This window comes from Carya illinoinensis, chromosome 15 (genome assembly GCF_018687715.1).
Source record: "Carya illinoinensis cultivar Pawnee chromosome 15, C.illinoinensisPawnee_v1, whole genome shotgun sequence".
In the NCBI taxonomy this organism is placed as follows: domain Eukaryota; kingdom Viridiplantae; phylum Streptophyta; class Magnoliopsida; order Fagales; family Juglandaceae; genus Carya; species Carya illinoinensis.
In genome coordinates, this window is record NC_056766.1 from 35606674 (window position 1) to 35621667 (window position 14994).

Consider the following 14994-nt stretch of genomic DNA (forward strand, 5'->3'; position numbering starts at 1 on the left):
GTTCTGGGTGCAGTTACATAATTTGCCATTTGCATACATGTATCGAGTGCATGGGGAGAAGATTGGGCAGACGCTTGGGAGGGTCATAGAGGTGGATCTCCCGGATGATGGCATTGGCTGGGGTGAATTCCTGAGGATCAAGGTTGAACTGAAGCTTTTTCAAGCGCTGGATAGAGGAAGAATGCTTAGTGTCCATGGTGAGAATGTGTGGATTCCCATTAAGTATGAAAAACTGCCCAAAGTTTGCTTTATGTGTGGGTTCCTTGTTCACAAAGAGAATAGTTGCATGGCTAAAAGTGAGTCTTCATCTCAGCATGTGGGGAAGATGCAACAGTTTGGGCCGTGGCTTCGTGCAACACCTCACCATATCAAAAAGAGTCCATTCAACGTGAAATACAGTAGAGGGGATGGTGAGAGGTGGAAGAAAGGTCCGGTGGAGGGTGGAGAGTCAGAGCCAAGCTTGGGAAATCAGTTTGGCGAGAAATTAGGATCTGACTTGAGTTCAAATTTAAATGTGGATAAAGATGACAGTGTTGAGTTTGTTGCATGTTCTCATCCAAATGAATTCGACCTGATGGCAGTTACACATGATAAGGGGAAGATTTTTGAAGGGAATAAAGTGGTTGATGATAAGGGTAGTGATCAAGAGATAGTTCTTGAGGAGAGATATTCGTGCATGGGTGAACAGAATGTTCCTATGCAAGATGAGGATCTAAGCAAGGGGGTTGGGTTGGGCCTGTGTTTGGATTTGGACCCGGGCCTGCCTTTGGGGCTGGGCTCTGAACAACTTATTGAGGCTCAAACAGAAAGTGTGGTAGGTGGGTGAAATAATAGTACAGTGCAAGTGATGAAGGGAAATGGGCATTTTGAAGTTGATGCTGCAACTATCTTACCTGAAACTGGCCTAAGGCCTCAGAGGGCTAGAAGGGGGTGGAAAAAACGAGCTAGGGAACAAGGAAATGGTACCATTAGCAGAATACCAATCATAACAAGAAAGAGGGGTCTAGTGGAGGAAGAGGAGGTTGGTGATGGGGAGATAGAGAGCAAAAGACTAAAAACAGATGGGAAAAGGGTTTTGTGTAGTACAAAACCTAGCTTGGCGGTGGCTGCGGAGCAGCACCACCAAGAGCAATGAAAACCTTAAGTTGGAACTGTCGGGGGCTTGGTAACCCCCGTACAGTTTATGACCTTCACTGCCTTGTGAAGGAAAAGAGACCAGATCTGGTTTTTTTGATGGAAACCAAGATAGTTGCACAAAGATGGGAGTTCCTAAAGAGGAAGCTGAGGTTTGAGGGGTGTTTTGCTGTTAATCCTATTGGTAGAAGTGGAGGTTTGGTGTTACTATGGAGGCTGGAAACAGGGGTGACAATCCAATCTTTTTCTAGATTTCATATTAATGCTTTGATTAAAACTGAACATGAGAACTCTGAATGGCAGTTTACTGGATTTTATGGACATCCTGATGCTAGTAAGAGGCAAGGGTCATGGGATTTATTGGTGTCTCTGAAACCTGTAAATCACATGCCTTGGTTCACTTGTGGAGACTTCAATGAAATTCTAGAAAGAGATGAAAAAAGAGGAGGGAATGAGAGAAGTGAGTCTCAGATGAATAAATTCAGGCAAGCCATAGAGAGAGGGGAGCTGTTTGATGTGGGATGGACTGGCTCTAAGTTTACGTGGTGTAACAAACATAGAGATGCAACCTTTACAGTTGAGAGACTGGATAGAGGTCTAGCCAACAAAGAATGGCTTGACTGTTTTAAATCAGTAAAGGTTGAAAATTTGGTGGCCAGAAGCTCGGATCATAGACCACTATGTTTTTCATATGGTCATCAGGCCCCTTTCTTTAAAGGGGGCCATCAATTCTTCAAGTATGAAGTGGCTTGGGGTAAAGATGAAGGTTGCAGACAGCTTATTAGGGAGGTTTGGTTGAATGAGTCCTCATGATGATTCTATCAGGACTGTTCAACACCACCTAAAGTTGAGTAGAGTGTCACTATCAAGATGGAGAAGATCTTCTAGTTCAGATTTTGATAAGGAAATAAAAGAGAAATCAGCAATTCTTCAACAGTTGCAAAATGCAGAAAACCAGCATAATGAAGTAGAGGTTCTGAAACTTCAGGAGGAATTGGGGGTTTTATTACAAAAAGAAGATCTCAAATGGAGGCAAAGGGCAAAAAAGCATTGGTATCAAGAGGGGGATAGAAATACAAGGTTTTTTCATGCTTGTGTCATGCAAAGAAGGAAACAGAATTTAATTACTCAAATCAGAGATTCTGCAGGTGTTTTGAGAAGTGGTGAGGCTGAAATTGCTCATGCCTTTAAAGAGCACTTTCAAAATATCTACTCATCTTCAAACTCGAGGGCAGTAGACATTGAGGCTTGTCTTCAATGTATAAGCAGCAGAGTGTCAATGGAGATGAATGCTGATCTTGTGGCTCCTTTTCAGCAAGAGGAGGTTTATTGTGCTCTACAACAGATGGGGCCTTTCAAAGTTCCTGGTCCTGATGGGTTTGGAGCTGATTTTTATCAACACCATTGGGCTAATGTGGGTCCAAAAGTGAGTAAGGCTGTTCTAGAGGTGCTAAATGGGGAAGGTATGCCAAGTGACTTGAACAAAACAAATGTTGTCTTGATTCCAAAAGTAGATTCTCCTATTTCTGTTAATGATTTCAGACCTATTTCTCTGTGTAATGTTCTCTACAAACTTATAGCAAAAGTCCTAGTGAATAGACTTAAGCATGTTTTACCTCACATAATTTCTAGTTTGCAAAGTGCTTTTGTACCAGGCAGATCAATTATTGACAATGTGATGGTGGCCTATGAGATCTTACACACCATGAAAGCAAGACAGAAAGGAAGGGAGGGAAGCATGGCACTCAAGCTTGACATGTCTAAAACCTATGATAGAATAGAATGGTCTTTCTTGAAAGCAATCATGGAGAGGCTGGGTTTTTGTGAAAAATGGATCCAGTTGGTGATGGATTGTGTGAAATCAGTCTCATATTCAGTTGTTATTAATGGAAAGGGGGGAGAGGGGTTCTGGCCAACGAGAGGTTTAAGGCAAGGAGACCCCTTGTCTCCTTACCTTTTTATTCTATGTGCAGAAGGACTTAGCTCTATGCTAAGTCATGCTGAAACTAATGGAAGAATTAAAGGGGTAGCTGCTGCAAGAGGTGGGACTCGTATCAATCATCTGCTCTTTGCAGATGATTGTGTGATTTTTAGTAAAGCTAGTAGAAAGGAGTGGCTGGCTATTCATGATATACTGATGTTGTATGAGGCCTCCTCAGGCCAGATGTTAAACAGGCAAAAAATAGCCTTGCTGTTTAGTTCTAATACAAAAGAATCAGCTAAAAGGGAGATCTTGCAAGAGGCTGGTGATGATTCCTTGGGGGTTTATGGTAAATACTTGGGCCTTCCTACTATGATTGGTAGATCCAAGTATGAAACCTTCAAAGGTATTAAAGAAAGGGTGTGGAAGAAGGTTAGTAGCTGGAAAAATTCGTTTCTGTCCAGTGCTGGGAGAGAGGTCTTAATCAAGGCTGTGTTACAGTCTATTCCTACTTACACCATGAATGTTTTCAAATTCCCAAGGAAGCTAAGTCGAGAGCTAAATTCCATGCTTGCAAGGTTTTGGTGGAATGGCAATAAAGAGGGCAGAGGCATCCATTGGAGACGATGGGGCTTAATGGGAAGTAACAAAAAGGAGGGTGGGATGGGTTTTAGAGATATCGATAACTTTAATAAGGCAATGCTTGCCAAACAAGGATGGATGCTACAAACAAAATTAGATTCATTGGCAGCAAGGATCTTTAAGGAAAAATACTACAAGACAGGCCATTTTGTTGAGGCTAAGATTGGTTACAAACCTTCTTATATGTGGAGGAGCTTAATGTCTGCTCAAGCCCTGGTAAAAGCAGGTTGTGTGTGGAGAGTGGGAAATGGGAAAAGTATTTCCATTTGGAATGATAGATGGCTTCCCAATGCAGCAGGTTTTAGGGTAAGATCCCCAGTCAATGGGTTAGAGGCTGACTCTAAGGTGAGCTCTCTTATCTTTGAGGATATACATTGCTGGAATGAGGTGTTGGTTGGTGAAATTTTTAGTAGAAATGAAGCTGCCCAAATTTGTAGTATACCATTGAGTTGGTATGGAGAGGAAGATAAAATGCTATGGGGTTACACCAAGGATGGAAGGTTCACTGTGGAGAGTGCATATCACCTGTGTAATGACTTGGTCAGAGAGGGGTTTGGTGAGTGCTCAAACAGACAGGCCCAGAAAAAGGTTTGGGAAGGAATATGGAATCTTGCTGTTCCAAACTCTGCTAAACAATTCTTATGGAAGGCTGTAAACAGTATCTTGCCAACAAAGCATAATTTATGTATGAAGAGAATTCTTGAGGATGCTTCATGTCCAATCTGTGGTTTACATGAGGAGACTATTGGTCATGTGTTATGGTCATGCCCAGCTGCTTCAGATGTGTGGGCAGAAAAGAAGAGTGGCCTGCAGAAGTGGATCTGTGCAGAGAGGGATTTCTACCAAACTTGGACTGATATGCAGGACAGGTTGCAGAAAAACAAAGTAGAGGAGATTGTTATGATCTTGAGAGGCTTATGGTATAGAAGGAATCAATTGGTATTTGAAGGAAAATTTGAAAATCCCAGCAGAGCGGTCACTAATGCCATATCAAGCCTTAAGTGCTTTCAAACATCTCGAGCTGATATGATCCAGATTAAGGTCCCTAGTCCAGTCAGGAGAAAGGATACTAAGTGGAAGCCACCTGATGTGGGAGTGTCTAAACTTAATTTTGATGCGGCTATAGACAAAGTTGGAAACAGAATGGGATTAGGCATAGTAGCAAGAAATCATTTGGGGGGAACTGCTGTTTTCCTTCAGTACTTCAAGGCTGTTCAGTGGCACTTCTGATATGGCTGAAGCTGCTGGCCTTTGGAAGGCTATGGATCTTGCAGTAGAGCTGGGTATAAGAAATGTAGTCTATGAAGGAGATGCTGAAAGAATCATTAAAGGAGTGACAGAGGAAAAGGAAGTTGTTGCTTGGATGGATCAGCTGTTTAAAGACATGCGTGGCAGACTACTTAATCGACCTGACTGGTCAGTGCAATTCATACATAGAGAAGGCAATAGTGTGGCTCATGAACTGGCCAAGAGAGCTTTGAGAATTGAAGGTGAATGGTGCTGGATTGAAGAGGGTCCTGCAGAGATTGCTAGTCTCATTACTAGAGACAGAACTTTGCTATAATGTAGAGATTTTGAGATGATTTTGAGAGCTTGTAACCAGGTGCTATTTTTGCACATTTTTGATGAAATGAATGAAAGATACTATTCTGATGATTCAAAAAAAAAATAATTGTTTTTATTATAAGTTATTCTATTTTACATAAAATATAATTATTTTTCTAAACATTTTAGTAATTTTGAAAACATATATATATATATATATATATATTTTACACGAAGCAAGGAACTTTGTTATGCTTTCACTCTTAAGTATTCCTTGTTCTTACCAGAAAGGCACCATATGATTGATTCCCTTTTAAGTTTCAACAAAAGACTAGCACCAAGGTTTGGATTTAGGTTGAAAATCATAATATATAAAAAATTGCTCTTCGTAGTTAAAATATTTATTATATATCTTGTAAAAGTAAATTTATAAAATGATATACTTTTCCTATGATATGATAGATCTACTTTATAATAAAATTAGTTTTACAAATTAACGTATTACATCAAACTATATGATCAGTTTGTAAGTTTATTTTCGTAGAATCTCTTTACGACTAATAACCAACTTTATATTTTACAAATTTATTGATTCTCGCCCCTAAAAAAAGATTTATTATGGAAAGAGAAAATAAAACTAAAATGGAGAATATCATACATCTATTATAAACAACTGGAATGAGTGAACTCTTTCAAATGTAATTAGGTGTGATCATAGCATCACTCCCCCTACATGTGATCCCATCAAAACTCCACAATTAAGTTTGCTTAAACAAGAATGCTATCTGAATTGATAAGCCCTATGAAGTTTATATTTTTATCTTATTAAAATATTTCATATTATTTTTTAATTATGTAATATCTTATCATAGTTTAAGAGTAATTCGTTTCCTTTTTTGTTTTTTATGTTTATGAGATTATATAGTAATTATTTTTAGTTGATAATAAGATTACAAGATTAATTTAATTAAGAAATGATAATTATTAAATGGTTATAGAACTTTAAATGATGTTTGAAAATTGAAAATGTATAAAATACGTGATAGAATTGATGTGATATATATTAAATTTATATTTTTTTTAAAGATTAAGAGGTTGTTTGAATGGTAAGATGAGATAAGATGATTTTAAATAAAAGTTAAAAATTAAATAAAATATTGTTAGAATATTATTTTTTAATATTATTATTATTTTGAAACCTGAAAATGTTGAATTATATTTTAAAAAAATTGAATTATTTATTATATTTTAAATAAAAATTTTAAAAAATTATAATAATCAGATGATATGAAAATATTTCTCAATTCAAATAACTTCCAAATCATATTAATTTATAAGTCTAGCATTCTAATTTTCCATTCTAATATCTTATAATCAAATTAATCAATGGTATTAAATAAAATAATAAAGTACAATATCCAAAGGGAAAATACTTTAGTATACATACCATGCCTTTCTTTATGACACTGGTCTACTCGCCGGTGGAAACCTTCTTTGTTTCTCTGTCTCTCTATAGTCTGTGCTTTCCTTCACGCCTTGCGCCTTATTTCTTCCCTCACTCAAAACCCATTTGGGTCTCATTCAATCCACAGTGGTTCCTATCTTTGCTTTGAATCGTTCTCATATAAATTTCGATACTTTATCTTGAATACAAGTTTATGAGATTTCTGGGTTTCTCTGATCTGATCAGTTGAAACGCCTATCTGATCCAGTCCGGGATTTCTCAAGCTGTTATTGGGTTTTCTCTTCGGTGTTTGGATATTTTCAAACCGAAAGGAAACCACTGGAAAATTAAGCGATTTAGACTAATATTAAATTTCCTGATAGATGATACTTTGAAAAGCTAAAGCCTCCAGATAACTAAGCCTGGTGATAGTATATTTGTGATCAATTGGGTTTTTCATTCTCTTTCTGATAAAAAAAAAAAAGGCGTGCAGAAAACAGAAGATCTTAGAATCTTATTCCTTTTACATTTTTATCTTATTTCCTCACTCTTCTCAGCAACCAAACGGTGGAAATGATGGGAACTGGGTTGCGCTTTGGGCCTCTGCGCAGTGAGAACCGGTTCTACGTCCCATCGAAAGGCAGAAAAAATCAGAATCAGCAAAAACAAGCTCGGAGAGGAAAAAAGGGTGATGAGACTGAGAGGCTGGATTCATCTCCGACGAGCAAAGGCCCTCCATATTCATTGACAAAGCCTTTGGAGCTTCCTCTAAAGCCTGCTAGTAACCTTGATAGGTTCTTGGAATTCACCATGCCTTTGGTCCCGGCCCAGTATTTCTCCAAGGTTGATCTCTATCTTATCTTTATTCTTGATTCGTTGTAATTATGTCTGGTTTCTGAGTATCAGTAGGAGAAAGTATCGGGCATCATAAATTTGAATATTGGGCTTAGTAGTATTCAGTATTTATAAAGAGTGAAGAGTGTTCTGTATAAGAGGTGATTTTTTCAGTTAATTTTCCTCCCTATGTTTTCTCAACTTTGCATAGACTTTTACATAGCTGTGATGCTCATTTTGTGGGGTTTGATACAAAAAAATTTCTGATTTTTGTTTTCTTGTAGACGATAATGAGGGGGTTGAGGACTTGTGATGTTGAGTTTCAACCATACTTCATGTTGAATGATCTTTGGGAAACATTTAAGGAACGGAGTGCATACGGGGTGGGAGTGCCTTTTGTACTTAATGAGGGTGATTCTGTTGTTCAGTAGTATGTTCCATATTTATCTGGCATACAATTGTATGGCGAGCCTGCTACAGGGTCAAATGCTAAGCCAAGGTAGTGCTATTTCCTAGTTGGATATGTGTATTTCTATTGTTAATCTGAATTTTTATGTCGACATTTTCAACTTGAGAATCAGTTTCATCAATCTTCTTTATGAAAGTTCAATTGTTTGGCTTATATGAAAATTGGATCGTCTTTGTTGGTTATTTTTGATTTGTTTAATTGAAAGATTTGCCATCCATGGTTGCCAATAGCTCTATCTTGTTCAAGGAAGCAGATTATGGGTGCTTCTATACGAACAAGGATGTTGATTATGGGTCCTTCTATATGATAGGGTCAGGGGAAAAACTCATTGTCTGACAAACTTGAGTGTCCCTGTACCCCCAATTTGGCCTTGACCAATAGCATCGTTTGTGTCAAATTTTTTACTTACTTTTATTTGGTGTGCTTTTGAAATAAAAGTTAATGATGGAGTAAGCTGATATATGATGTCACTGTCAATATAGCTTTAGAAGGTCTCTACGTGTGGCAAAAGAATTTTTCTTGCTGGTTACAAGGCCTGGTTTCAAGAATGTTGAATGCCCATACTAACTAAAAACATCACAGGATATTCAAAGGGTGTAAAAGAATTCTCCTTACAACTTACAAACCTTCCCCAAATCAATGTGACTGTCATGAATCAGGTGAGATTTATAAATTTGAGGTTTTTCTAGACTGAATTGCTAGGTTATGTAGAATATGGACGATTTGCAAGATTTGAGTGCTTATATATACTGGCAGAAAATTTAGTCGTCCATAGTATCTGAAATCTAACCAAGCCATAACGAATAAATAAATTAGGCGAAGGGATAGTTTAATAAGGACCTCTTTTCTACAAACTCCTTTTGTTTTTGGGCTTATGTCCACAAACACCAGAAGGAAAAGTTTGCTCGGAAGTTGTTTCAGTTCGGAGGAAGCAAACTACTCAAATTGGAAAGCTGTTTATTAGGATGCATTGAGATTTGAAAGAAAGGTAATCAAAAAGTGCTCGAGTGTGAAGAAATTGTGATCAAAAGATGAACCCTTTTGTATATATTGTTTAACCTTATAAGAAAAAGATAAATCATTATGTATGTTTAAGAAAAAGATAAATCATTATGTATGTTTTAGTGTCTTGTGAAATACCCACTTGCAGGAATATGTTAATTTAGCATACATTTATCAGAGAACATTCTTTTGCTGATCTTGAAGTTTATGGAAAAGGTAATTTTCTCTCTATAAATTCGGTTGGTCTGGTGGTGCTTTGTAGTTGACTGAACTCCATATCGATTTGCTGGATATTTGATTGGATTCTCCCAACGTAATTTTTATTTCAGAGTTTGAGTGTATTTTTTGTTTCCTTGATCTTGTTGCATAGTATTTAGGCGGGATTGCCGCTGAATTGTTGGCTCCATGCATCTTGAATGATAATATTGTTGAGAGGTTCACGAGTCCAGAATTCTTCGAATTTAAATTGAGAAGCATTTTTTCTTATCTTCATTGTGTTGAGCAAGAAAGGCTTGTGATCTGTGGTTGAAGATACTAAATGCTGAATGGTGGCATCCGAAAAGAGCATCCTGCATAGTGCATTGGCTATTCTCCAATCTAACCATTCTCGGATCATCGCTTTTCCTTGACGATTATTTGTCCATGTGAAAGTTGGTCCCAAAAAGCCTATATCAATTAAGCCATAAGAATCCATTAAGCTTTTTAATCCTCCGATGGAAGTAGATGTGACTGGTCGGCCCCCCACTTTATCCATTTGACTGAGTAAGTCATTGAAACCACCAATATAAAGCCAAGGGCCGGGGAAAGATTGATGCGTAGATTCCATATGAGTCCAGAATTTTGTCTTGTGTTTCCATTGAGCTGGAGCATAAACAAAAGTAGGCAACCAATGATGATTAGTAGGATCAGAGTATACCAAAATAGAAATAGCATTTGTATTAACATTCACCGGTTCTATATCCATCCTGGGTCACCATAGCAACAAAAGTCCGTCATTTTTCCCTGTGGCGGGGACATTAACAAAAAGGTGGAAACCTAGTCTATTTACAATAGACTATTGTAAATGAAAACAAATGTGTCTAGTGAAAACACAGTTACTATTGTAAATAGACTAGGTTTCCACCTTTTTGTTAATGTCCCCGCCACAGGGAAAAATGACGGACTTTTGTTGCTATGATATGGTCACTATAAAATAGACTAGGTGGAAACCACTATAAAATATTTTTGTGTTCGTGGAAATAAAGTTGCTGACATTCGAGCAATTCAAAGTCAAAGCAAACGTGTTACTTTTGAATGCAGACCAGGAGCTTGGAATAATGCTTACTTCGCAGACTACACTTTGCCGCCCGGTATCAATCTGTCTGAATTTAACCAATTGTGTGATGCTACTGTGGAAGTTCCCATTTTCAAAACGATTGCTTTCAATGAAGACCCTGTGGGTGGAGCAGCACCGACGTTACTGGTTGAAGCTCTGAAGGAAGGGTTTGAGGTGGAATACGATCAATCGTTGATAGTTGCCTGTAGTGGGTGTGAGCAGTCAGGTGGGAGATGCGGCTCTAATATCACCTCCCAGTTTGTCTGCTTTTGCCGTGACGGAGTGCAATCTCCTTTTCTCTGCTCAGACGGTATGCACATTTCTTTCTCTGCTCTCCCGGCCTTTCAATTGGATGTGAGTTTTGCTGTGGAACTTACAATTTTGAAAAAGTTAAAACAACAATATTTTTTAAAAATACAACTAATTAATGTGAAATAAGATTTCTACATATATCGATCTGTTTGCTGAGTTTATTAAAAAGTTTAGACTTGTTTTTCCATAGATAGATTAATCAATTCATGTGGTATGGTTCTTCTTCTTTAAGCTAGTATAAGTAAGAGTTAATTAAATTTGGTTATTTAATTTATATTTTAATGATAATAGTTGAAGCTCTAAATTAAGGGCACCCCACAAATGATGGTTTAATAATATCTCACACACCTAGCCTTATGATATGGTCAACATTCAAAGGGAGGAAATGGCTAGGAATATTCCAGCTTTGGGTCAATATTAGACTACTACTTTGATTGTTTTTTTGTGATCTTAATTACCAATTAGTCCTCATGATATCATGCGATGAAAAGCAGTATACCCCATGCATGGTTGGTAATTAAGTATGAGATCATATATGAGTCATAAATTATTATTAACAAGTATTAAGCTGATTTCTTTCCATTAATGAGATCAGAAGATTTCGTAGTAAATTATTATAAGAATTAATATATCGAGCGTGAACATGAAGCTAATTTTAACGTTAATTAATTTATTTATTTATTAAAGAGAAGAAGGGTGAAGAAATTTATAAAAAAATTAACATTCCATTCTTAACATTCCAGCATTACTCACGTATATCTGAATGGTACAGAATTGCAAATATCATAGTGAGAGGAGCATTATATGATATAAAGAAAATGATATTTTCATCTAGAGAGGCTACCGATAAAGTTTTTGATGGTTTTTGTTGGTGAATGTAGCAGCGTCCATAACATGTATTGATGACCCTCCAATTTCCTCTTCACATGCATATGTTATATATATATATAGATGACCCTCCAAATTTCCAACGTTTGTTCATATGTTTCCAGCTTATGCCTCACACATTTGTTTGATAAGTAGGGATCTTAGGAAATTCATAATATGCCGTATTAATGAGTAGCATACTTTAAGGACTATTCTCAACATTCAATCGTATGCTATGTTATATAATATAATCATGATTTCACCCTTAATTAGTGAAGATCATGCTCTTTTTTTAATGTTTTTATTAAAAAATATAAACTTATTGCTATGAAATCTATATTTGTATTGAGAAATATTTTAGTTACAAAAGAATTACACAAAAGTAAATTCACAAACTGACGTAACTTAATACAGTATGTCAGATCATTGTAAAGTTACTATTATTATATAGTAGATCAAATCGAATATATGAAGTCATGCCAGTTTGTGGGTCTACTTTCATATAATATCTTTGTGTTTGTATCACTTCTTATTGAAAATTTATATTTTGGTCTTGTTCTTTGTTAAGTACAATTCGATTTCAAAGAATGTCAATTTGGATTTGTTAGATTTTTTTCTTAAATGGTTTAAAACTTTCGAATAAAATGGTATATTCTTTTTTGCAATTTTTTATACAGGCCGGAAGGTCAACATATCGAAAGTGATGATAATAGCATTTGGTAAGATACCTCTTCACCCTAGTTTCTTTTCGAGATCAATACACAATACTTGCTTGGACTACTTACAAAACTCAAACAAGTCCATTTGGAGTTGTTTAGTGCATATAAGCTTTAACTCCTTTCATAATCCTTCTCAAGGTGTGGCTAATGAACACCTCTTAAAATATAACTTCAATAGAGATATAAGGTTCCTCGATTGGAAAGTTTCTAAAATTAGTAATGATGGTGAAAACTTGTGCCTTTCATCATTTTTTGTTTTTTTGTTTTTAACCTATTTCATGTTCCAAGGAGGCTGTATGTTTGCATATTAGCATATTATTCACAAGTTAACTCCCAATTTTGCTTAAGATAGCTATTACCAAGACATCAATATAATTTCCTCCTTCCGTTTTAGTTTGGTGTCACCACAAAAAATATAATTTTGATTAACTTTTCTTTATGCACTACATAACTACATAATTTTGATTCTTTGTTTACAGCCAGTTTATCTATTGTAATTGGAGTTCTGATAATTGGCCTCTGCTTCAAGAGAAAGTTTACATCCATTAATATCATACATTTTTTCGAGAAGGAAAATCTAACCCATCAAAGTGTCGAGACATTTCTAAAGAATAATGGACCCTTTTCAATAAGAAGATACAATTACTCAGATATCAAGAAAATGACCAACTTCTTCAGAGATCAATTAGGCCAAGGAGGCTATGGTTGTGTCTACAAGGGAAAATTACAAGATGGTTTTTTTGTAGCAGTGAAAGTTTTGAAAGAATCAAAAGGAGATGGAGAGGAATTCATTAACGAGGTTACGAGCATTAGTAGGACCTCCCATGTCAACATTGTTACTCTTAGAGGCTTTTGCTTCGAGGGTTCTAAAAGAGCTCTAATCTACGAGTTTATGCCTAATGGATCTCTCGAGAAGTTCATATACCGAAAAGCCCCACCAAAAGTTGATCATCATCAATTGGGGTGGGAAACATTATATATGATTGCAGTTGGCATAGCTCAAGGATTAGAGTACTTACACAAAGGTTGTAACACACGAATCTTGCATTTTGACATTAACCCTCACAACATTCTTCTGGATGAGAACTTCTGTCCAAAGATTTCTGATTTTGGTCTTGCAAAAATATGCCCCAGAGAAAATAGTATCATATCAATGTTGGGTGCAAGAGGCACAATGGGATATATAGCTCCAGAAGTATTTTGTAGAAATTTTGGAGGGGTCTCACATAAATCCGATGTTTATAGCTACAGAATGATGGTTTTAGAAATGGTTGGGGGTACAAATAATATAGATGTTGAGACTGATCATACCAGTGAAACATACTTTCCACATTGGATATACAGACACCTTGAACTAGATAAAGAACTATGGATGCAAGGTATCATAAATGAAGAGGACGAACAAAATATAAAGAAGATGCTAATAGTGGGTTTGTGTTGTATACAGACCGACCCGTCAAATCGTCCAACGATGAGTAGAGTTGTGGATATGCTAGAAGGAAGCCTCGACTCTTTGCAAATCCCACCGAAGCCTTTTTTGTCTTCCCCATCACGACCTCTAGGTGATTCTTCGAGTACAGTGGCTCTCCATTATGATTCTATTAAAGCATCCTCATTGGCTTGGCCAAATGAGGTGCTTGGCTAAATTTGGAGTAATTTGACCCAAAAACTCATCACATTGAATTGGCCAAATTCAAAATATTTTGGACTTCTGCTATAGTCCATGGCAAAAAATGAAAGACTGTTTTCATTGTCCAAATAATAAACAATTGTTTTCTCACTCCAACCGAGCAAGCGGAAGTGCAGTGTATGTGTTTCCTTGATATCTCTTTATGTAAGTGCAATTTATTTTTTTACATGAATTCTCATATGTTGCTAGATATTTGGTTAAGAAATTTAGTAAAGAAATTTTGATAGAATTTTGTTAGGATTAAATGACCTTTAAAAATGTGTTTTTATAATATTAATTTAATTATAATATAATATTGCTTAATATTTAATTGGTAGAATTATAAAATGTGATAAAAATAAATTTTTTTAAAAAAAATATTAATTTAGTAATATTTTATTATTATATAGAGAATAAATGGCTAATCCAATTTGGAGATTGAATTTAGATAGAATAGACAAATGTAAAAAAGTGTTAATATTAGCTAAATTTAAAGATGCATTTGGCCAAGCCAATGCTTATGCTCTTATACCCTGAAAAATATCTTTTACTTAGAAAATGAAATCTTAATCCTTGGTAGTAACCTTGTATTTGTGTCACTTATATCATGTTTAGGGCTGTTCATCCGGGTTTCGGACTGGGTATCTGGGTATACCTGGCCCAGAACCTGAGTTCAAACCCGGGCCTGTTTTTGGCCCAATGTACATGGGTTATGACTTGGGCCGGAACCAGGGTGAATCCGGATTTTTTGAAACCCGGAATCCGAGTTCCGGACTGTACCCGTGTTGGACTACTTTTTTTTTTTTTTTTTAAATAACAAAAACCTATATTATTTAGTTTCTTTCAAGAAGCATTTAAAAAAAAAAAAAATCTAAGAGCATATATTCTACTGTAAATTTTTCAAGAAAAAATGTTACAAAGCATATTCTTTCATATAAAATACTAATTACCTTTTTAACTAAATGCATCTAAAAAAACATAATACAATCACTACATATTTCATTATTTGGTATTTATACATTACAAAACGCAAATTACAATATATAAAATTACATATCAGAAGTGGACTACATAGAGCCACCAATACATAATATATCTGCTTCATGTAATCAATGCATTCC

General features: G+C 36.0%; 2 protein-coding genes across 5 annotated transcripts; both read left to right on the plus strand.

Annotated features, from left to right (window-relative positions):
- The first annotated feature begins 6704 nt into the window (after positions 1–6704).
- On the plus strand, positions 6705–10323 carry LOC122296550. Of its 3 annotated transcripts, XM_043106331.1 has the most exons (3): positions 6705–7529; positions 7805–8019; positions 8572–8696. In XM_043106331.1, exons 1-2 carry the CDS (start codon positions 7260–7262, stop codon positions 7949–7951), a joined length of 417 nt encoding a protein of 138 aa, XP_042962265.1. In that variant the 5' UTR covers positions 6705–7259; the 3' UTR covers positions 7952–8019; positions 8572–8696. The 3 variants fall into 3 exon arrangements, with proteins under 3 accessions (XP_042962265.1, XP_042962267.1, XP_042962266.1); XM_043106333.1 differs by lacking the exons at positions 7805–8019; positions 8572–8696 and adding an exon at positions 10291–10323; XM_043106332.1 differs by lacking the exon at positions 7805–8019.
- Positions 10324–10345: 22 nt separating this feature from the next.
- LOC122296549 (LEAF RUST 10 DISEASE-RESISTANCE LOCUS RECEPTOR-LIKE PROTEIN KINASE-like 2.1) lies at positions 10346–14021 on the plus strand. 2 transcript variants are annotated; one of them, XM_043106329.1, is made up of 3 exons: positions 10346–10616; positions 12163–12204; positions 12684–14021. In XM_043106329.1, the coding sequence occupies exons 2-3, from the start codon at positions 12189–12191 to the stop codon at positions 13847–13849; spliced, it is 1182 nt and encodes a 393-aa protein (XP_042962263.1). In that variant the 5' UTR covers positions 10346–10616; positions 12163–12188; the 3' UTR covers positions 13850–14021. The 2 variants fall into 2 exon arrangements, with proteins under 2 accessions (XP_042962263.1, XP_042962264.1); XM_043106330.1 differs by lacking the exon at positions 12163–12204 and having other exon boundaries at positions 10351–10616; positions 12684–14018.
- Positions 14022–14994: the final 973 nt, after the last annotated feature.

Bases quoted from the DNA above. Each gene is read 5' to 3' on its own strand.
- LOC122296550 (XM_043106331.1), top strand. From the start codon at position 7,260: ATGATGGGAACTGGGTTGCGCTTTGGGCCTCTGCGCAGTGAGAACCGG. The intron at 7,530-7,804 runs GTTGATCTCTAT...GTTTTCTTGTAG, and splicing joins CGGCCCAGTATTTCTCCAAG to ACGATAATGAGGGGGTTGAG.